Consider the following 21,953-nt stretch of genomic DNA (forward strand, 5'->3'; position numbering starts at 1 on the left):
TTGCTGCTTATATAATTGCATGTCTCACAGCATTGCGGCACTTGCACATGTAAAAAAGCCCTATAATACTAAATACAAAGATTTTGAGTTTTTAAATAGATATTAATTAAATATTTTTACATACAATACTCTTGATATTGGTTTTCTCAGTATATTTTTAGTGTAATTCTTTTTATCCCCCATTATCAACTGTGTGTGTTGTGCCACAGTGCCAGTTCAAAGGGAGCATAATTAAAATAAACAGTCATCATGAACTAGAATAGACTTTTCAGAACTAATTTAATACATTAACAAAATGAATAAAACAAAAGACTTCTCACACTTTTTTACATTAGAAAATTATACTATCAAAACTGCTGTTAGCCCCTAACATAACCCTTGTGAGTATACTGTATGGTTGCTTGAACACAGTGCATTAGAAGATGACACAAGTTTGAGGTGTTTTTAGGTATTTTATTTAATAAATAACTTCAGTAACAGCACTGTAAAAAGTGAACATCTGTTAAAATAAAAAAGGCACTTAAAACAAGAACATGACTAATCTGGAACAGATGCAATCTGAATGGTCAAAGGCAAATATACATGGCAAAACTGAGATGTGACAGACACGTCACACTACAAGCTATGCAATCTCAGCTACAGGGTAAAGGCAAATTTACAGCCAAGACTGCGAAAGAAATAAAGTTTGTGTCAATAAAAACAATCTTACAAAAGTTGCAACTAAATACATTAAAATATTAGGAAGGGTGACAAAGCACCAGGCTTTAAATCAAAACGTTACAAAAAAAAGACATGATATGAATTAAGGCCCTTATGTATTTTGAGGATGTCTTGGCTGAGTACCTCAAGGTACTGCAAGCCAGGGCTTGAATTTACAAAGAAAAGTCAGTCACTAGGCAGCAACTTTGTGAAAAATGACACGTTTTAAAGCTTTTTTTTATCCTTTCCTAAATTTCGCAACACCTTCAATTCTTCCATAAGCGGTTACTTGGCAATTTAAAAATAGTTATGCACATACTTTCCACAATCCTTTACATCATTCATTTCCAACTTATTCAACTTACTGTAGATCTAATCAGATACATCCACCAAACAGACCACCAGTTATTCACCAACTTGAAAAATACAAAGTGAGATTAAAAGAAGCTATTTATTTTACATTTTAACTGTGTCTGCAAACTCAAGCCCTGATGTCCCTGTAAAGCTAAAACTTTATTTTAATACTCCATGGCTAGGCAGAGACTTCATACTGATTGTTTTAACCATTTCCCTCTCAGTCATGATATAGCAGTATCTATGCATCCTACAGAAGCCTACATTTTAACAGCACAGGAGGGGAAAGGTCAAAAAGGCACCATGTGACCTTAGCTGACTAGGCTATGCAGTCTCAAGTATTTTGTCAGTCCCCTGGCACTGATTATTTTTTTTATTTGCAAAATAAATTTCATATTGTACATTTTCAAAATCTGCACAGGAAACAAACCTATATGTAATGAGTTAGTAAAATCACTGCAGTATTGCCCTATATCTACCTAACTGTGACTACAAAATTGCTATGTTGCATACAGTGTTGTGAAGTTATACAAGCAGTGTTCATTTTCCCTCATATTTAGGATTTACCACAGTTGTCACTGCACTCTTGTAAATAGGATTTTCACCCTAAAAAAGAGAGAGATTAATATTAATTGAAAGGTACACAAAGTACTGCATTTGTGGACAATGTAAAAATTATTTTAAGAAGCTATCATTTATTTATCTGCATTGTTTCCATACACGACAACTTTAGCTCAAATAAAATGCATGCTCGGCTAATAAAAGCAAAGGGTTAGAGCACAATTTTATTATAGGTAAATGTCACATGGTTTCCTCCATATCTGGGAACCACACATGCTTATCTGAAGGCTGAACAGTCACCTGAAATCTTTACAGTTCATAACACTTTTTGTAAAGGGAAGAGGAAAGCATTTTGTGCAACATTTTTTTCCAGAACCATGGCCTACAGTCACAGGAAGTACTCGAATGCATATGTAAATAGCCTACTTTGCTTTATAAGAAGTAATTATCAGAGACTGCAGCGCTGGAAGTAATATAAACATTTCTTAAACATTTAAAAAGCTGTAAAAACAAGCAACTCTGGGTCTAAGGTGGCCTAAATATCAGCGAATCAGTGGCAATGGACAAGGTTGCATGATGGATAGCCCTCTCAGCCAATCAGTGGTGAGAGATGGGGCCACTGATGGACAGCCCTCTACACCAGCCATTGATGGGGGAAAGAGAGTACTGGAGGGAGGGAGAGTCCCTCAGCCAATCAGAGGTGTGGGGAGCTGGGAGAGGGGGAAGGGGAGGCACCATGATAAGCCTGTGAAAACAGCCAGCCCTGTGTTCTGTCCATGAAATTGGCTGCTGCCTCCTCGAGTTGGGCAGACCCCTATTCGTGAGCAACAACTCACTTCTTCAGCTGCTATAAAGAACTGAGGAAGGGCAGTTTGTGTCTGAAACCTTGACTCACTTCATTCTCAACTATGCAGCCAGTCCAATAAAAGATATAACCCCCCAAAATCCTTTCTTCACGCATATTCCATAGATCATTCTGGCCACAACAACACTCCTGCCCTACTAAAATGTTAAGAGTTATCCCTTACTAACCATTTAACTGTGGAGTTCCACAGATGAGCTTGTCTTCTGAGACAAATGTTTGTTTTAAAAAATGTATTTAAAAAGACATTTATTAGATGGTAAAAATTCAAACAAACACATGTTTATCATGCAAAATTAGCAGATACACCATCTCCACCACATGCCCTCCTAAATTAAAACACCATGCACAGTTTCACAAAAAGAAATAAAAATATTTTAGCTTTTCATACAGCATGTCTATAGTAGAAATGAATTACGTTCTCCCTTTGAATCAAGAATTATCGTGCTTTGATACTAACTTGTGAAGTGCATCAGCAGGCCTTTGTGAAACCCTCTTGGCTTTCAGTAGGACTGGATGCAGGTTTTGGGGGTTTGATCATGTGGTTTTCAACACTGGATTAAGGCCTAGTTTTACTTTCCTGTTTAATAGCCACTCTACCAAATAAAAAGCTAAAGGTATATCTATTAGCTCAATAATGTATTTTTTCTTAAAAAGATTAACATAATTCCATATTTTTTGCTTTCTGAGTTATATATATTCTAACAGAAAAATGCAACTAATTTACATTCATATCTGGCCCACTGTTTGTATTTGAAGATCCTATAATTTGCTATTAAGCAATTATTAAAAATCTTCCAGTTTTAAACTTCCCTAGCTTGGCTCCCACAAATGTTCTGGCTGATTGGGTATGATAGAACATGCGCCAGATAATGGAGTTCAGTAATACATTAAATCACGAACTTTTTGCTTCATAGCTACAGAAGTATTTTTTTACACTTATGGCCTTCACATTTCACTGGTTTGTAGTTCATACAATTAGAAGACGCGTACTACTACTTGGTTATCACAAGTATACTTGTAAAGGACAGCCAGTATACATGGCTAAGGTTCCTGCAGTCTAGAACAGAGAACAAGAGGCCACTGAAGCACTGGATCAGTGTTTAGCTTGTGCACAAAGAAGAGGGCAGAGATGTAGCAGAACAGAAGGAAAAGCATCTGCTTTATGTAAAGCCTTATGGTGGAAGAAAAGGAAGCTTATTTCATTCAGAAAATATAAAAACACTTAAGGAGGGTTTGGAAATGGAATTAGATGTGGTCAGAGTGACAAGCAAATCACTTTCACAGCTCGCTTCCAAACAGACTGAAAAAATATGGTGAGGGGAGTGTCTTTTAAGGTGCGTACTCAGGAAGACATAGGTTGCAATATTAGAGGAGAAATAATCAGGGATTAGGAAAAGTCTCTGTAGTGAAAATGGATAGATTTTGGAGACCTTGCAAAGCAAAAATCTTCCTATGACACTACCTCATCATCACTATAATCATTCTTCCCAAGAATAACACAAAGTTATGAGCCTGAGAGCCCAGGGATTATGCTGATGATGATAGTGATAAAAATTAGAATGAGAATAAATACTATACTTAATTCATAAGGAATGTAATATATTTTATACAGGGTTTTAATTTTAGTCAAGTTAACTTTTATTGTTTTTATTGTCAGTTATCCTGTAAAGACTAATCAGGATGCTCCCCCAAAACTATTCAAGTGAAGCCACCAAATATCTGTATCCTGGAAAAACTTATGAAGGGTGCTCAGACCAGCCATTACCAATAAGTTAACCTCTGGTTAACTGGCAATCAGTTGACTCAAGGTAAAAATCTCTAGTGTAGAGAAGACCACAGAGATTCTATTTTATCCACAAATTCAAAGCATATACTTATTATATATAAAGTAAATAATATCCTTCTTTACATGTAAACTGAGTTTTTCAAAAAAGTTGGTATTAGTAAAGCCAATTCTGACATTCCAGAATTGAAGCAGCCATGGATAAACTGAGTAAGACTCAAACTGTGATTAATGGACAGTGACACACAATGAGTTTGAAGAGAATTAAGTTGCATGCAAAAGAAAAAAGGAAGAAAATGAAAGAAAATACAAACTGAGACTTAGAGACCAGCTTTACGTCCATAGTTTGGATTCTTGAAATTATTAATAGGACTCTTGTATATTGGATTTTCTTGCTGAAGTAAAAGAAATGGTCAATGTCGAATAATTCAACAGGAGAAAGAGAGAAACATTCTCAACTAGCACACAAAAAAGGAAAGGTCATGCTGATGTGTAAAGGAAAGTTATGTTAGTAATTCCCTCTCAGAATTCTTTGACATTGCAAAACAAATACGTAAAAATCTTAAAAATAAAAATAAAGGCCTCCTAAATTATTCTAAGAGAGTGACCAAACCATAAATTTGCTTTTCAAATGCACATGGCTGTCTGTTCCTGTAAGAGTTCAGTGTAAATATTTTGAGATTGTACAATTATTGCCTTCTCCCCCAAAATGTTACTATACATGACATTAAAGATCTCCTTGCAAAACAGGATGGCATTTTACTTTTCCACATGCAACTCCCTACAACTTTTAATGAAAGTTATCTGAATATTTGGTTCTCAGATGATGTGATATTCTGACATGCTGTATTTTTTACACCAAAGCTAGCTGTGGAAAATTGGGGTGAGCAGGCTGGGACAGCATAGGGGGCTGGACCCAACATGTAGCTCCAGAGCCAGTGCATGGCCCTGGACTTGATGAGTGGCTTTGGAGCCAGTGAGCAGAGCAGGACCCAGCATGCAGCCCCAGCGCCAGCATGCTGAATTGGGCCTTGCCACATGAAAATCACATCACTGACATGCTAAATCAGACTCCACTGTGCAGCATGACCCCAACAGCTGGTGTGCTGGATTGGGCCCCAGCACACAGTCTCCAGCTCTTGCACATGGGCCTCAACCCCCGGTCCTGGCATGTGGCTTCCACCCCTGGAAAAACCCCAGACCTATGTATTCCATGGTACGACTTTTTTCCCCTTCTTGAGGTCTTCTACAAATAGGTGTGTTTATATTCAGTGGTGTGTTATATGCAAGAAAATATGGCAATTGCAACCATATTGCACTGTTCTAGCATTATTGCTGCAGTTTGTTTCCTTTTCTATAACACTACAACAAAATAATTAATTATTTAGAACTCTGACCTGAATTTTTGAGCAAATGCTGCTTTATATAGCTAGGTAACATTTTTGCAAGTAGAGATACTCCTTTGTAATTAATTTTCATAGATAACACATATAGGACATGTTCAAGACAAACTATAAATAAGGGTTTTTTTGTGTTCCTATTTTTTCCTTTCTAGGAGCATCTTGAGATATCTGGGACACACAAGAAAAAATGTTGTACTTCCCATAACCACCACAGTAGTTTTCTAGAATTTAAAAGTTCCATTGACTCACCGTGTCCCATTTTGCATTCATCTTCTCCTTTTCAAACTTAGCAAATTCTCTTCTGTCATGAATGATCATAAGTAGTTTCCAAATCAGTAATAAAGCAAGACCAATTAGAACAATTCCTGCAACCACACCAGCTACAATGGGAATGATGTCGGGACCAGTGGGGCATTCTGAAAAACAGAATAATTGCTGTACAGTCTGCACAATGTAAGTCAACACGAGTGGAACTATTTAATTGCACAGTGTACTGAAAAGAATATTCTGAGCCTCAAATTTGTGAAGAGAAATGCTAATAATTTCTCCCATCCTAGTAGTTATCCAAAACAGAGGTTCTATAACATTATCTCCCATCTTATTTTTAAGTTTTGAGACCCAAAAATCAATGAAAAGCATGTTTGAATTTAAGGTTCTGCTGACCAATTTCACACATAACTAAGAATTTTATACTGATTGAAGCAATTAGATTATCTTTTCAGGCTATACCTGATTGTTTAAAACTGTATTTTAAATAATCAAGAGACATAAGATAAAAGTGGGAGTATGAGAATCTGTATGTAAGATTCCAAATAGGTATTTTTTATAAAACAGTTTCAGTTTCAGATCCTACCTGGTTCAGTTTCTACTCCAGATTGGCAAAATGCAAAAATATTGCTAATTGTAACATCATGATACCCTGACATAAAAGGCTCAGCATATTTATGAGACTTCTTCAATCTGATCATCAGCCTTGTTAAACTAGGAGATGATATTTTCATGTAAAACTACAAATAACTGAATACAAAAATTGCAAAAGAAACTTTACGAAGTATACAGTGCTTAGAACTACAGGACAGTGACACATTAGGAAACATGCTATCCCAAGTCAGAATAGCAAAGGAAAAATTGAATGTGAAGGCGTTACCCAAATATGCAATAATTTCTCATAGTAGAGGAACATTTAGAAAGCCAGATTAAGAAAACAGTGTGCATAATTTAGGGAATAAACAGGTGAGGTAAGGAAGGGTTTTTTTTTTAAACTGCAGTATTGTATGCATTTTATGGGGATTAACATATTTATGATGGCGGTAGCCACTGGATTAGCTAGAATACTGATCTTGTCTAATTGATCAACTTGAGTTCTGTTGGATGAGACATGGCTCTATGCTTCTTACATAAAATTAATAAAAATTATACTTGATTATAGGCTACTACCTCAAGTCAGGAGATTACTACTACATATGAAAGTTGGCCTTTTTTGCAGACATTAGCTTTATTAAACACTGAGCCATCTATTCAGTAATCTAAACTAGACAATTTCCTGGTAACAGGTAAAAAGTTAATCAAACCATAGTTAATGCAGTTTGTCTTCTGCTAGTTAATCTTTCCAGGAAGAACCTCAAGGAGATCTGAATATTTTGGATTCATTCAGTAAGTGGCCACCCTTGAATATAACTGGGCTGAGTACAGCATGAGCTGGTATGAAATAAATAAGACTATTTGAGTAGAAGCAGACGTCACCGAACCATAGCTGATCCACTATACTGGGCAACATATATGTCTCCCCTTGTCCAGTGTGCGACAAGGGGTAACATGTTCCCCTTGCTCAGGGACTCCCCGGGTCCTCTGCTGCCCCACGTCAGGTCCTGTGCTGATCTTTGCATCATGTAGAGGTGCAGGTCCCACTGAGTGGCAGTGCAGGAGCTAGGGAATCCCTAGGACTCCATGCTCCCATACGGGGACCTGCTGCTCCGTGCTGGATTTTGCACTGACTCATGCCTCTGCCTGAAGCATGCATCAACATGGATCGTGGCAAGGAGAGACAAGGCAGTGCAACTTCACAGCTCACAAGTCCAGAGAGAATCACTTAGTCTAACCTGCGTGCTTTTTGAGGTAACCTGTAACAGCATTTTTTAACATGAACCACACTAGAAGGATCTGTACTAAGATATACAAGACTTGATTTAAGGGTATTATGTCAATAAGGGGGGGAAAAACCTAACATGTAGGCAAGTGTTGTGTGTGATTTTGGAGCAAATCTGTTTCAGCCAGACTAAGAGCCTGCAGACAAACTCAAGTACATCTCAGGCATCCCCAGTTTCCGGTCAGAAAGCCAAAACCCATGCCTGGATATAATCTGAATCTTCAAACAAGCTGAATCAATGCAACTTTGAGCACCAAAGAGACTCAGTTGACAACAAAGGTGAAAGAAGCATCTACAATAAGGGGTTTGTACCTGGTGTGTCCACTACGTGGACAATGGGTTCGTTGTTTGAGTTGACAGAATATGTGAAGTAGAACCAACAGTCATCAACATCTTTCTCTTTACAGTGAGACAGTGGATCGGGCTGGTTAGGCTGTGGCAATTTGTCTCGACTTTCAACCAATGTCATGTTGAAATATCCACAATCCTGAGAACATGTTTCTTTCTTTTCTCCCTTTTCGAAAGCTCTGCATTGAACACAGTCCCTGTTGAAACACAGATTAGAAACACTACTTGTAAACATGTTCATAAGGGAAATGTTTAGTATTTCCATGGTGACATGGAGTGGGGACGAGTCTGGAAGATCTCTGGGTCCCCCATCCCCCTGCTTGTGTAACAAGAACTGAAATACTTAAAGATAGTGCCACATTTCAAGAGGTACTATTTTGGAGCAATTCAACTGCTTTTGAAATACGACAGTGGGCGTGTACATCTATACAGCCAGATCTCTGAAATGTTTCAAAGGCTTTTAAAATGTTTCAATTATTACTTCTGTCCAAACCCACATACCACATCTCTAAAAGATTAATATTTTTGTTGTATAAACACTTACTTATGCTCTGCACAGACACCAAGACAGGTCTGACACATCTCACATGTGGGACCTTGAAATTTGGGATCTGTGCAATTACAGGTTCCGCATTCACAAGTTCCTCTTCCATTGCAGATTTGCCCATTGGAAGCCATACACGTGGTTGTATCCAAAGAACAGTCGCAAGCACTGCCAGTGTAGTTGGGGTAACACTCGCACACTCTACATTTGCAGATGCCATTTCCTACATGTTAAAAAGGTATTTCAGTAATGTGAAGTTCAGTAAAAAGTGCATGCTTTGTTGGATACTGAGAAACATTAACTAATGCTTGTCAACAGTATATAAGAAATACAAGCCAGGAAAAAATAAAGATGAAGAAAGGAAATATAGAATATAATTTTAATACTTTTGAGGGAGTTCTGTTTAAATAATGTCTTTTTGCCCAAGTCCTTCCATCTGAATTTCTTTTCAAAATGTAAAAGGCTGATGAAAGTTCCCTGATAGAAATATAAACAAAGGGCTCTCCACAACAGATAACAGCATACAACTAGCCCATGAATGTCAGTGCAAACTTTGCTATTATCATAATTTAACACTTACATTTTAGTAGTCCTTAGAATGCTCTACCAGATTTGGGCCCCTTTGTGTTAGATGCTATTACAAACACACAGGCCACGTCTACATAAGATGCTGACTGTGCAGTCGTTACTGCCCAGTCATTTAAGCATTTGTATAAACAAGTACTAAATGACTGTGGTAACTCGAGTTACTGTGCAGTAGCGTTGCGTCACAGTTTCTGCCATGCAACACCACTGCTCAGTAGTCCCAGACTACTGCAGAGTCAGTCTCTCATGTAGAAGTGGCCACAGTAAATAACATAGCTCCCTCTTCAAACTTGCCATTTGTGCTCAACCTCAGGACAGGAGTCGGTTGGTCTTTGTGTCTGAATTCAAACACAAAGTCTGAGTCCATGGCAGGATACCAAGAAGTTACCAACTGTAATTGTAATTTGTGTGGCATGAACAGTGATCTCTAGTAAGTAGGCTAAGATTCCTAATTCCTTTTATGTACAGAAGGTTATCCTGCTATTGTCGTTGTTCAGTTTTAAGACATACAATGTCTGGTGACTTACTGTAGGTATTGTCAGACATGTAGGATGTACAATAATTTTTTTATTCTTTTTTAAAAGGCAAAAGTACTCTACATGAAATTCTCATAATGCTTGTCAAATTCATTTTGTCATAGACTGGAACTGTGGTGGCAGGAAAGGGATTTATTTAAAATGTTATTAAATGTTATCAATGGATAACATTATTTATCTGAAATGTTATTAAATGTTATCAATGGATAACATACACCCTTGGGTTAGAAGAAAAGGACCATTAGGTTGCACCTGCATACACTATCCCACTATCAACCTGGACAGATTCTATAGTTCTGTATCTCTTTATCATATCCTTTAAGCCACTGTTTTATTAAACCAGTCAGTTTCACTCTGCAGTGTGGTAGCCAGTTTTCTGTAGAACCATCAACTAATCTCTCACCTCCACAAATCAAGCCATTTGATCTATCACAGTTGAAGTTATCACATTCGCAATATTTTCCAGAATAGACTTCATTGGTATTTTCCCTTTTCTTGCACACACACTGTCCACAAATGCATTCTCCATTATTGCTGCATATTTCTGTACTGTTCTCTCTTCTACAGTAAGCATCCATATCTTCACTATTTACTTCATCTGTGCTGCATTCACAAAGTCTTCCAATACGTCCTTCGTTACATCTATAAGATTAAAAAATATGCTAAAGATTTTAGATTGAATAAAACACAGGTAACTGAAAATGTTTACATACAATAATACATAAGATAAAGAGATTCATTAAGCTAAGAGGCAGCATTCACAGCTTTGATTCCTAGAAGAAACGCTGTAGATCAAGTTTTGAACTAGATACTAGCTGATACTTGCATAAGAATTATTGGGACTTACTGGATTTAATCATACCACAAAGCAATTTGTACACTCTTTGCTTTCTCCAGGTGAAAAGCTGGGGGTTGTGATCTCTAACATGACTCCATAGCCACTGTCACTCGAACAACCCAATTATTTTTAGAATTCTAGCAGCTATTTGCTGTGGCAACTGTTGTCTGTCTGTCTTACTGAATCTTTCTGCCAAGTAAAAATTCTCTCAAAGCCACCAGCTGAGCATGGGGGAGCATGAATTTTCAGAATTGTGGAACCTCTGCATTTCTGCAAATCAGAGCAAAAAGCTTAATGAAAAGGGGGCTTCTTGGGATTATCAGAACTGACAGACTTAAATTAGAGAAGAAAAATTAAAACTGTTAATAGAAATCATTGAAGTGTGGTAAGAAAGCAGGAAAATATTCTTAACTGATTCAAGAAGCCATAGAAATGGCAGATATGATGCATAAGGATGGGCTTAGCTTTCTTTACTCAAAAAGAATGGAGAAATGCTTGGAAAATGACGTGATTTATCCAATAATTGGACTAACAACTAACTTCTTCCTTTCTGAATGGTTAGCAGTTGAAGAGGCATACCCCAGTTCTGCAATCACTCAGTGCAATCATCCACCATAAATAGAATTCATATGCTAGCAAAATTAAGTCCTACATTTAATATGATCATTAAATCTTTCTACAGATCAGTATGTCCTACTGCTTTTAACTGTAATTAATAATGATATGTTAAGATGCTAGGTAGGAAGGAAAAACAACTTTGCAATTTGTTTCAACTTGTACAGATTGCTCCTAGCCCCTTCCGTTTACCCTTTCACACCCTAGGAGTGAAGGAAATCACAGCTTCTCAATTTCTTTACAACCTCAAATTTTAAAGCCTCCAATGATGAAAAGAAACTGCTGGGGGAGGTTGAATGTGGATAACCTCTTGAAGAACTCCACTACTGGTAAGTAACTTCCTTTTTTCCTTCAAATTGTTGTTCTCACACATATTTCCACATATTAGTGACTCCAAAACAACCCACAATATCTGGAGGTGGGACTCTGAATCTCTTCCAAGAATGACTGGAGTATTGCTCTCTTCATATTCAAAGTGTGAAGCATGGCTTCAAATCCTGAATTGTGCAGCTTTGGGAAAAAAATCTGGTGATGAAATATGGCTCCTGAGATGGAACTCATAAACAAACTTGGACAGGAATTTGGAATGTGGAGGTAAAGGACTGCTTTGTCTGGACAGAGGGCCATAAATAGAGGATATGCCAATTATGGCTTTTATCTTACTAACTTACCTGGCTGAGATGATCACTGCCAGCAGGCAGCCTTCAAATACAGATGTGGGAGACAGCAGAATGACATTGGCTCAAATGGTGGGTGCATTAGTACTGTGTAATGAGCAGATTCAAGTCCTACTGAAGGACTGGGTCATTGACACAAGGGAAGACCTTTGCCAACCCTTTCAGTAACTTCAATGAGATAGTGGGAGAAAAGCGGTCACCCTTCAACCGGTGATGTATGTGGTGGGAGATAGGAGGAGGCAAAAACTGCTGCAAAATGGATCTTAACTAAACTGAGGATAGATCTGGGCTCCTCAGTTCCAATTAGTAGCCTAAAATATTTGGGATTGAGAACAGTATTGGAGAAATTCCATTTTTGGGACCACATGGGAAATCTGAGCTATTACACAAGGTAAGTGTACCTCTTGGAAACTTCCCAGATGTTTATAAAGGGAGGTAAAACAGATTCTTCTAGCTTGAAAAACCATCTGGCACCTGGGCAGTAAGGCAGAACAAATGCAGGTCTGGGTAGTGTACTCTGCCACTGCCCTGGGAAGCAGAGGCAGGGAAACACTCCGACACCAATAAATGCAACTGATAAGTGTGGGAGGTCCTGAAATCAGGGCTGCCTTGGGCTAATCTGATGCTAACCCCATGACTTGGTTTTGGTTTTGCTGTAGCTTCATGATGAGTGGCAAAATTTGGCATCTGTCATTACAAAGGTACAGGAGGACAGTATGTGTCTAAGGACTGAGAAGCACCATCCTTAGTTACTTGGCTGCTCTTCTAGCTCAAGGATGTTTTTCTTAATGGCACAGAAGTGCTATTGTGGGAGGAATGCCATGTCCTAATATTGTGTCCTAATACCCCCTGACCTATTGACAGAACAGGGATTAGGATCAATTTTCTGCTGAATAAGAAGAGATCCATAGTTGTTCGTAGTTTGGTTGATAAGCATTCTGCTGTTGGGCCTTTTATCACCCAATTGGTTGTGCAGGACAGGAGACTGCCGTCCCTACTTTTGTGAAGCGCATGACCACTACTGCAGAACTTTCATAAAGAACTGGGGCAACAGGAGTATAAGGCCCAGGACCTTACTGTTCTGAGCCATAACAAGGCATAGGTATTGCCCACATGAAATGTAGACACTAATATAAAAATAACCATCCTGTAGGTTGCCAGTTTCCCTTATCACAGAGACAGAATTATGGTTGCTACTGTGACCATCTTGATCTTGAGCTTGCAGAGTATTCTCATTTAGGTTTCTTAAGTCCACGTTCAGTCTCCATTCTCCTTTCCTTTCCAAAAATAGAAAAGTATAGGCTATATAGTCTGTTTTCCTCTCAGGTGGGCTAGAGCACATTCTACACCCCCCGAGAGGTGACAGGTGGGATCTGGAGACAAAAGAATAGCTAATTCAGTGGTGCAGCCATTTATGACTATGTCTGTGATCCATCTATCTGTAATACTGGTCCATACTTACAGGAAAGCAGCCAAGCCATTGTGAAAGAGGACATAGCAGGGCCAGGGAACAAACATCTCTTATGACCAGTGTCAGAGCCCTTGCTTTCTTAAGTGCTCACAGCAGGAGACAGGATGGAGAGGATTGGTGCTACCCATGGAGTCTCCACCTATTTTTGGAAGGCCTATAGTAGTGAGAGGAGGCAGATGCTAGGGTGAGTGATAGGTCCATTGGAGGGCACTTGTGGGTCTGGAACTGGTGGAAATGGGGCTTGGGTCTTGAAGAGGTTGGGTTATACACTCAAGGGAGTGTAACATAGCCCTAAGATCCTTCAATCTTCATCTGTATAGCTCAGTGCTGCCTTCCACTGAGGTGTGAGCCTCCTTAAAAAGCCCAGAGCCCAAGAGTTGTGATGGCCTGCTTGTGCTTACACTGCTCACCACAGAACACAATACCACTGCATCCAAGGGAATTTGCAGAGCCATTTTTCCTTCTGATATGACTGAAAGGAAGGAGTCTCTGAAAGCAGAGGACAGCATGTCTGCAAAAGCAGCTATACAGTTATGTAATTTAAAGATACATCTGGCCAGTAAGACTTGATAGTTTATGATGTGAAACTGTAAGGTTGCTTAGTAGACCCTTTTGCTAGAGAGGTCTAGGTGCCTAGGTTTCTTCTCTTGGTGGCATCCAGAAAAATCTCAATTTTTCACTGACTCCTACCACTACCCCAATGATGAAAGAGCTGAATTTAAGTAGAAAAACTTTGTGTCTTTTGGTGGAACTCTATATTTCTTGTCTGTAAAAAAGCATAATGACAAGACTGATGTTGGAGAGTTCCAAAGTTTGTGGACTGACTGTAGTATAGCCTCACTGATTGGAAGAATTACTTTCTAAGGGCCAGATTATTGTTAAATGTCCCTTCTGAATGCCCTGGTGTTTTGACAAAAATCTTCTGTGAAGAGTTTGAGATCCTACTGAGGAGACCTGGGAAATTCCAGATTCCTCTGCTGAAGGAATGGATTGAGGCAGGGGACCAGGGGAATTAGACAATTCACTTGGTTCATCTTGCAGAGACGAATGGCCCCCAGGGTCAGAGCACCCCGTGGAAGCAGAAAGGATCAGTAAATCTCTGGAACATGTCTTTAAGCAATCAGAACACTGGATTGGTTCTGTGGACAGATGTGGGCCTCAAGCCACAAAGGCAAGAGTGGATATTGAGCCAACTCTAGAATGCACTGGATAGATGCTGGCACAATGGTACATGTTGGGTACAGTTGTTTCCATGAAGACTTTAATGACAGGACTCTTGGCAACAGGAACAGCAGGATCTCTGGTGCTACAGACTGCTGCAGTGGACGCTGTATCAATGAGCAGTGCCAAAAGGCCTGGTGGTAGAGTCTGATGCCAGCAAGGATAGAGAAAGCAGTACTGGTACTTAGTGCCAGAAAACTGTGATGCATGGCAAGACCAACTAGGGTACAAGCAGCGGCTGCACTGTGGATTGCTGTGTGTGAATGATAGGCTTGGTGACATGGTCCTGGCCTGTGCCAGACACCAAAAATGTGGACTTTTCTTCCTCTGGTTATGGAAGCTCTCTTCTGGTGCCAAGGGACTTGGATCAGCAGACCTTAATGGGCCCAGGTATTTGATATGCTCTGGTCTGTGAGATCCTATTGCTAACTTTTCCATATGGAACTTTTTGGAGCTACAAGGGGACAGCAGGGCATTTGGCCCTGGTGCTCTACAAACCTTCTCCAGGTCTTAGGCAACCAGGAGATCTCAGAGCTTGCTTTTTTGGTGCCTCTTCATCCTTGCTGTATTTTCATATTAAATGGATCTTTAAATTAAAAAAAAAACAAAACAGGAAAAACAGTAAAACGTCCAAATTCTATGAAAGACTGATGTGCTAAAAACCAGATTCTAATACTTGAACTCATGCTTAGCAGTACATTACTAATAGTTCTACTATTTCCATGTGACTTTCTGAAGGCAAGATAGGGTATCATAACACTACAACAGAGAATGACTGCAGTGTTAATTCCTGGAAAGTTGTCCACCATAAAAAAAAAAGCCTGGCTGAAAAAAGAAACGCCTCACTTACATTTCTCCTTTCATTTACCCATGGTAAAAGACCATTCATTTACCCATTTACCTGCAAGCACCACACTCAAATGTCCCGTTTCCTTCATGGCAGTCAGGACTATTAGCTTCTCCCTCATTTTGACACTGACATTCACAGATGAATTGAAGATTTATTTCCACTTCTTCAGTAAAACCCAGTGGTTTAATTTTAATAGTTTCATTTTGCCCTTTCTTTGGACACTCATTAGCTGTTACACTTATCTCAAATTTAACCTGTAAGCAAAATAAACCAATTCCCACATTAGTTCTAAAAGGAGCTCTGTCTTAAATTACTAAAAAAAATAAAATATCTGACACATTTTCAAAGCAGAAGTTCTCATATCTTTCATCAGATATTAACAATGTACATTAAGTCAGATGGATAGTTAAATGTCTTCCATACTCCAAATGTATATATATTTACCTCATCTCCAATTGAAATATTAGAACACTTCCTTCCACTTTCTCCTGTGCCATTTACTCCATTCTTGCAATAAGATTTATAATTGATTGTTACTCCTTTTGGTAGTTTGCTGTTTTCCAAGATAACCTCAGAAGACAAGGACTAAACCAAGAGTTAATTATTAGTTCAGTAATAATTTCTTGAGAAGATTCTAACAAATACAGTAGAACTGTCTATTTTTCTCATTTTACATTTGTTTTATACATTTTAACAGAGACAGCACTTGTATTTATCACTGGAAACCAGTATTGTAACTGTGCATGTTTCATTACAGCGTGAGAGACTTGCATATTATTCTAAGCATAACTGCAAGTTAAAAGATGGAGTATATGTCTAAAACATCATGCCATGAGTTTGAAAGGAATATGTATATGTAAATAAAACAAACTTACATTGTATGCATCAATAATCAGTTGAATGACATTGCTGGAGTTGGCAGACAGGGTTCCTACAGCTGACTTTGGGATCAGATTTTTCAGTTCCTTTTAATATTAAAAGTGGATAGAGTAAATTCCAATTGCACAAGCAAAACAGAACTTGAGCTACAAAAGGCACTGTTTTTATTTAAAACTGTACATTTAATGGAATGTAAAGTAAGTTTTCAGGACTAAGATTAAATTGTTGGCAGTTTTCTGTAACTTGTGAGAAGATAAACTACTCGCTAAATTATGGGAAATGCAGTAAAAGCTTTGTTATCCTGCACGAATGGGGTAAGGAGGAGTGCTGGTTATATAAAAATTCTGGTTACCTGAGGGCAGGGGGTTTTCGGCCAGATGTAGAGCGGGGGGAAATGTGGCGGCGGCCATACACGGAGCAGGGGGGAATGCACAGTGGTGGTGAGCTCCCCCCCATGTCCCTTAATAGAGTGCTCTGGTTACTTAAAGGCCAGTTCACACAGCTTTTACTGTAACAAAGTTCTGCAGTCTTTCTACATTTTTTCAGGTATTTTTTATTCCTATAGAAATTATTAAAAATTTATACTTTTCACATTAATTATGTAGTGTTTAAATTTTCCCCTATAACTGTGAATGATTCTTAAACAATGATCTGGTAATATTGAATTGATGTTGCTGTGATGGTCCAGGAATGTGTGAGGCAAGAATTCTTGTGGGTGATAGCTTTTATTGGACCATTTCCAAGCTTTTTTCTACCTGCTACTTAGCTCTGCTGTCTGCTTTTCTCCCAGAGGCCGAAGGAAAGGCAGTGTGATGCCCAAAAGCTTGCCTATGTCTATGACAACCACACAGTTGGTCCAATAAAAGCTATCACCCACAAGAATTCTTAAGTCTTTCTGAAACAATGAGGGATCCTTGCTTCTATGACATCAGAAACAGAGAAAGAAAGATCAACTATCACTAACTAAAGGTACAAACAAAGGGGGAAAAACTTAACAGCCTGAACAGAACCAAAAGGAAGATAAACAATCTAGTTATTTTAATATGAAAATACCTCATGGATATGACAATATTTTATATAGGTGTTAAGCCAAGAAACTCAAGTCCTCTGGGCAATTATTAATCACAATCATTTCTAATTCTATAGCATCATGGCAAGACCTAGAGACATCAATGCAATTTATCTACTTTCAAGATATTTGAGAGCTGGTACACAGTGCACTATATACCACCTATTAACATTTTTTTGCCTGTATCACACTAATGACTAAATCCACCCCTCTAATGAAAATGCTTAAAAATGATCAAAGTTCTGCTGGTAGAACTGTAAAATATGAGTAACAGCAAAATCTTACTTCCAGGAGGTATTTATAGGAGTGGTATTAACATGCATTTCAGAGTTGCATGATTTCCAAACACTCTCTAACCTTAATCTTAGTTCTTTCCCTCTTCACAGTTTCCTTTGACTTTGTTTCCTGTCCCCCTCAAGTATTTTGAAGTGAACTTTCAGAAAAGGCAATACTAAAGCTCAGCTATCCACACCCTCACCCAACCCCAGCCTTATAAAAATAGGATCTTCACTAGTATTTCTAACTATTCAAGCTCCCTTTTCGGGGCACTCATCCATGCCAACCCCAGTGCTTCATACTCGAACAAGGGAGCTTGAATGGCAAAAACCACTTTCCTGCTCACCTATATTTATCCACAATTTAATTTCAAATCAGTTTTGATGGTTGCAGACTGGATCATTAAAATCAACCTCTTATGTTTGGAAAATGTGGGCACATCTACATGAGACATTTACTGCAGTTGCCTAATTAGCTCTGCAGTAAACATCTTGATGTCTACTCGTGTTGCCCTATTAGGTTGCAAAGAACTAATAAATGCCACACCAGGGTAGTACTTGTAAATACAAGTATTACCCTGCTGCAGAGTTGTTTCATGTGCAGCAAAGCATGTGTAGAAGCTGACAGGTCTGGCTGGGGCACAAGGGTGTTTCAGTGTGGGGGCTGCCTGCCAGCTAGCCCCACACTGGAGCATACTCATGCCCCAAACAGACCCTCCGCAGCACATTGAGCTGGCTCAGAGCAGCCCCAGGCTGGCAGGCTGCCCCTGGGGGGCCCCCTGCCAGCCAGGGCTGCTCCAGCCTGGCTCAATGTGCTGCAGTCGCAGGCACATGTTGAAGTGTCACACCCAGGAACAATAAACGCTGTTGTGGTAAGCAGTTTATTGCTCCGGATTAACTGCACATGTAGATGTGCCCTGTAAGAAACAGAAGCTTAATCTCACTTTATTCTTACCTTGTAAACTGCCTGAAACTCCTCAGTCACGGCAAAAATTGTCTGAATATTATTTTCACTAAGTTTCTGTACCAGGTGAGCAATTGAGGGGTAATCCTGCAAAATTAAACATAGTGCTTAATTCAAACTTGGAATCTAAACATTTTCCTTTATATCTTTTGGCGGATCTAGTTACCAAAGATGCACAAAAAATACCTGCTAACCACATTGTTATCTTAAACATATTCCATGTCATCTATCAGTAGGCACCAAAGTCATAAAAGATCTGTCTGAGAAGTACTCTGGCCACTGATGCTCTTTTAAAATAAATCATGGAATACTGAAAATATTCATGAGTGCTAATGTTATGTCAGAAAGGGAAAGTAGGATGATCTAAGTATTAATAAGCTAGTTGTCCTGACATGAATCCTAGGCAAAAAATGGAAAAAAAATATTACATGAGATTAGAATAATAAGAAATAACCTCAATTATCTGCACACAATGCTGGGTTCTGAAATAGCTGTTTTGACTCAAGAAAGAGACCCTGCAGTCATTATGGATTGTTTCATAGATGTTAGGGGCTGCAAGGGACCTTACAGGTGATTGGGTTCAGCTCTAAAAACATCAGCTCAACCAAAGAAATCAGTTAAATGTTGGATGTCATTAAGAAAGCAAAAAAGTGTGTCTACACATGCAATTAATCTGAAGCAATAAACTCCAGAGCAGTTTAAGCTGGAGTAAACTACTCCTGGGCACCGTAGTCTACATGTGCTCCTGAGACATCAATCTTAGCAAGAGCAGAACAGTGACAGGCTGGCAAGGGCGACAGGGAGTCAGCCCTGGGCTCTGGCATCAGGCAGCAGAAGGATTGCCTGAAGCATGAAGGTGCTGAAAGTGCAGAGCTGTGTGGCTAGGTGGCAGGCAGGTGTCTGGCCCCATGCTAACCAGGCACAATTTATGCCCATGGTCAGTATCTACACATGCATTTAATTGCAGTAAATTATGCCACCATAACATAGTATATCTTACTCCAGCATAAATTAGTTTACTGCAGCCTAATACTGTTGCATGTGTAGACAGTGATGCTTTACTCTGAAGTTAATAATCTACTCTACAGTAAAGCGCATGCATAGATGTAGCCACAGAAAATATCATCCTGCCATTACACTAATCCATGCTGTGCCCACATCTTGAATTCTGTGTACAATTCTGGTCTCTGAATCTCAACAGGGCTATAGTGAAAATGGAAAAGGAACAGAGAAGGGCAAACAAGATGATCAGCTGCCATACCCGGCAAGACTAAAAAGGCACAGACTCATTCAGTTTGTAAACGAGAAGGCTGAAGGGGGATATGACAGAAATCTATAAAATCATAAAGGGTGTGAACAAAGAGAAGGAACTGTTATTCGCTAAATTCTAAAATATCAGAACTAGAGGAAACCCACTGAGATTAGCAAGAGACCGGTTTAAAAGAAACAAGAAAAAGTACTTTTTTATGCAGCACGTACCATATTTCATGGTGTATAAATCTAGGTTTGAAGCCCAAATACTGACCCTTAAATTTCCACCCTGACTTGTATACCATATCCAGGGCCTGGCCTGGCCAGCATGCAGCTTCTGGGCAGGCCTGCGGCTGTCACTGCTGTAGTTGCCAGGGTACTCAGCTTCCCAAGTGTCCAGCAGCTCCTTGTCTCTCTGCTGCAGCGCTTGGGGCATCAGGTAGGGAAGTGGTGGGGATGGAGGAGCTGCAGCGCAGAGCGGGGGGGCTGAGGCTGGCAGAAGTGTGAAGCCTGTGTTCAGGGGGCGGCGGGAGCATGGAGCTCAGGTGAGCAGGGTGTGGGTGTGGAGGAGGGTGTGGGTGTGTGGGGTATGAGGGAAGGTGAGGGATGTGGGGACACCCTATACACTCCCCCCGCCCGCTCCCTCAGTGGTGCACAGCACGCCCGTGCGGGTGTTGCCGCGTTGCAATGCAATTGTGCCAGCACTTGTGCATCACAAGGGGAAGCTGCGCACACTGGAACTGGCTGCCTTCCCTGCCTCCTGCCTGTGTACGGTGGCAAAGAGTGCAGCTGGCCCAGCTCACCTCTACCGCACCACTCAGAGGGGCTGGGCTCAGAACTTGACTGGTGTGACCCAGGCACCGCTGGCCCTGGCCCCTGCAAGCAGCACTGCCTGTGCTGCGCCAGCCAAGTGCCAAGCCTGGCCCCTCTGAGCGGCACAATAGAATCAGGCTGGGAAGGCTGCGCTCCTCACCATCATGCGGGGAGGGCAGCCAGCTCCAGCACTGGCTTGCAAGAAATGAGGCTGGGCTTGATGCTCGGCAGCGCCACTCCCTGGGGATCGGGACTGATAGGGCTGGGCTCAGCACTCAGCTGGTGCGGCCCAGGCAGCGGCGCTTGCAGGGGATGGGGCCACACCAGCTGAGTGCAAAGCCCAGCCCTGATTTATTGATTTATACAGCATGCCTATCCTAATCCTAATTTTCTGTACTGAAAAACTAGGGTCAGCCTATATACTGTGAAATATGGTGGTTAAGTTCTGGACCTCATTGCCACAGGAAACAGTAAAGGCAGATAGTATAGCCAGGTTCAAAAGGGAACTAGACAACGTAACTGCACAGATGTAATATATTTAGCCATAATTGAGTATTCAATTAGTTCAGCTCATCAAGAAGAGGACTGAGAGGTGACTTGATTACAGTGAAGAAGTACCTTCAGCATGAGGCAATACCAAGTGTACTAAAGGCCTCATCTATCTAGCCTACAAAGGCCTAACCAAAACTGTCCCCAAGCTGAAGACATAGAAAGTTAAATGAGAAATTAGGCACAAATACTTTAACAGTGAGCTTGACTATTAGAACAAACTACAAAAGAAAGCAGCAAACTCTTCATATCTTAAGGGTTTCAACTCAAGACCTGATGCCTCTTTGGAAGATTTGTTTTAGTTAAGCATAAGTTAGAGGGTGAAATTTAGCAGTGTTTGGTATTCAGAGGCCCGATTAGATGGTCTAAAGCAGGGGTATCCAACCTTTATGAATGTGGGGCCAGATCATGAACTTTTTATCACCCAGTGGGCCGGCGAGCCATATTCAAAGACATCACAGGAAGTGATATCATATCAAGAAGTCATGTCACGTGACCTTTGACACCAATGAAGTTAAAGGGGTTGACATGGTGCTGGTTGACATGGCATGCATGCCCGGGTTGACATGGTGCTGCAGAAGCTGCTTGGCTACAACCAGGTTGACCTGGTGCTGAGAAGCCATGGGGCCAGGCCGGGGTTAACCTGGGGCCCGCCGG

At 40.1% G+C, this 21,953-nt stretch overlaps 1 protein-coding gene across 2 annotated transcripts in view; it reads right to left on the bottom strand.

Annotated features, from left to right (window-relative positions):
- Positions 1–262: 262 nt before the first annotated feature.
- Positions 263–21,953, bottom strand: part of ITGB1 (integrin subunit beta 1) — a 44,371-nt gene continuing 22,680 nt past the window's right edge. Inside the window, exons 7-16 of one of the 2 annotated variants that reach the window (XM_025208480.1) lie at positions 18,675–18,770; positions 16,372–16,461; positions 15,941–16,081; positions 15,548–15,750; positions 10,228–10,466; positions 8,704–8,926; positions 8,124–8,356; positions 5,915–6,081; positions 4,577–4,657; positions 263–1,659 (exon numbers count right to left, since the gene is read on the bottom strand). In XM_025208480.1, coding sequence (XP_025064265.1) covers positions 4,583–4,657; positions 5,915–6,081; positions 8,124–8,356; positions 8,704–8,926; positions 10,228–10,466; positions 15,548–15,750; positions 15,941–16,081; positions 16,372–16,461; positions 18,675–18,770 — 1,467 coding nt within the window. In that variant the 3' untranslated portion in view covers positions 263–1,659; positions 4,577–4,582. The remainder of the gene's footprint in view (positions 1,660–4,576; positions 4,658–5,914; positions 6,082–8,123; positions 8,357–8,703; positions 8,927–10,227; positions 10,467–15,547; positions 15,751–15,940; positions 16,082–16,371; positions 16,462–18,674; positions 18,771–21,953) is intronic. The other variant, XM_025208479.1, reaches the window with a different exon arrangement.

Source organism: Alligator sinensis, unplaced genomic scaffold (assembly GCF_000455745.1).
Source record: "Alligator sinensis unplaced genomic scaffold, ASM45574v1 scaffold309_2, whole genome shotgun sequence".
NCBI lineage: Eukaryota > Metazoa > Chordata > Crocodylia > Alligatoridae > Alligator > Alligator sinensis.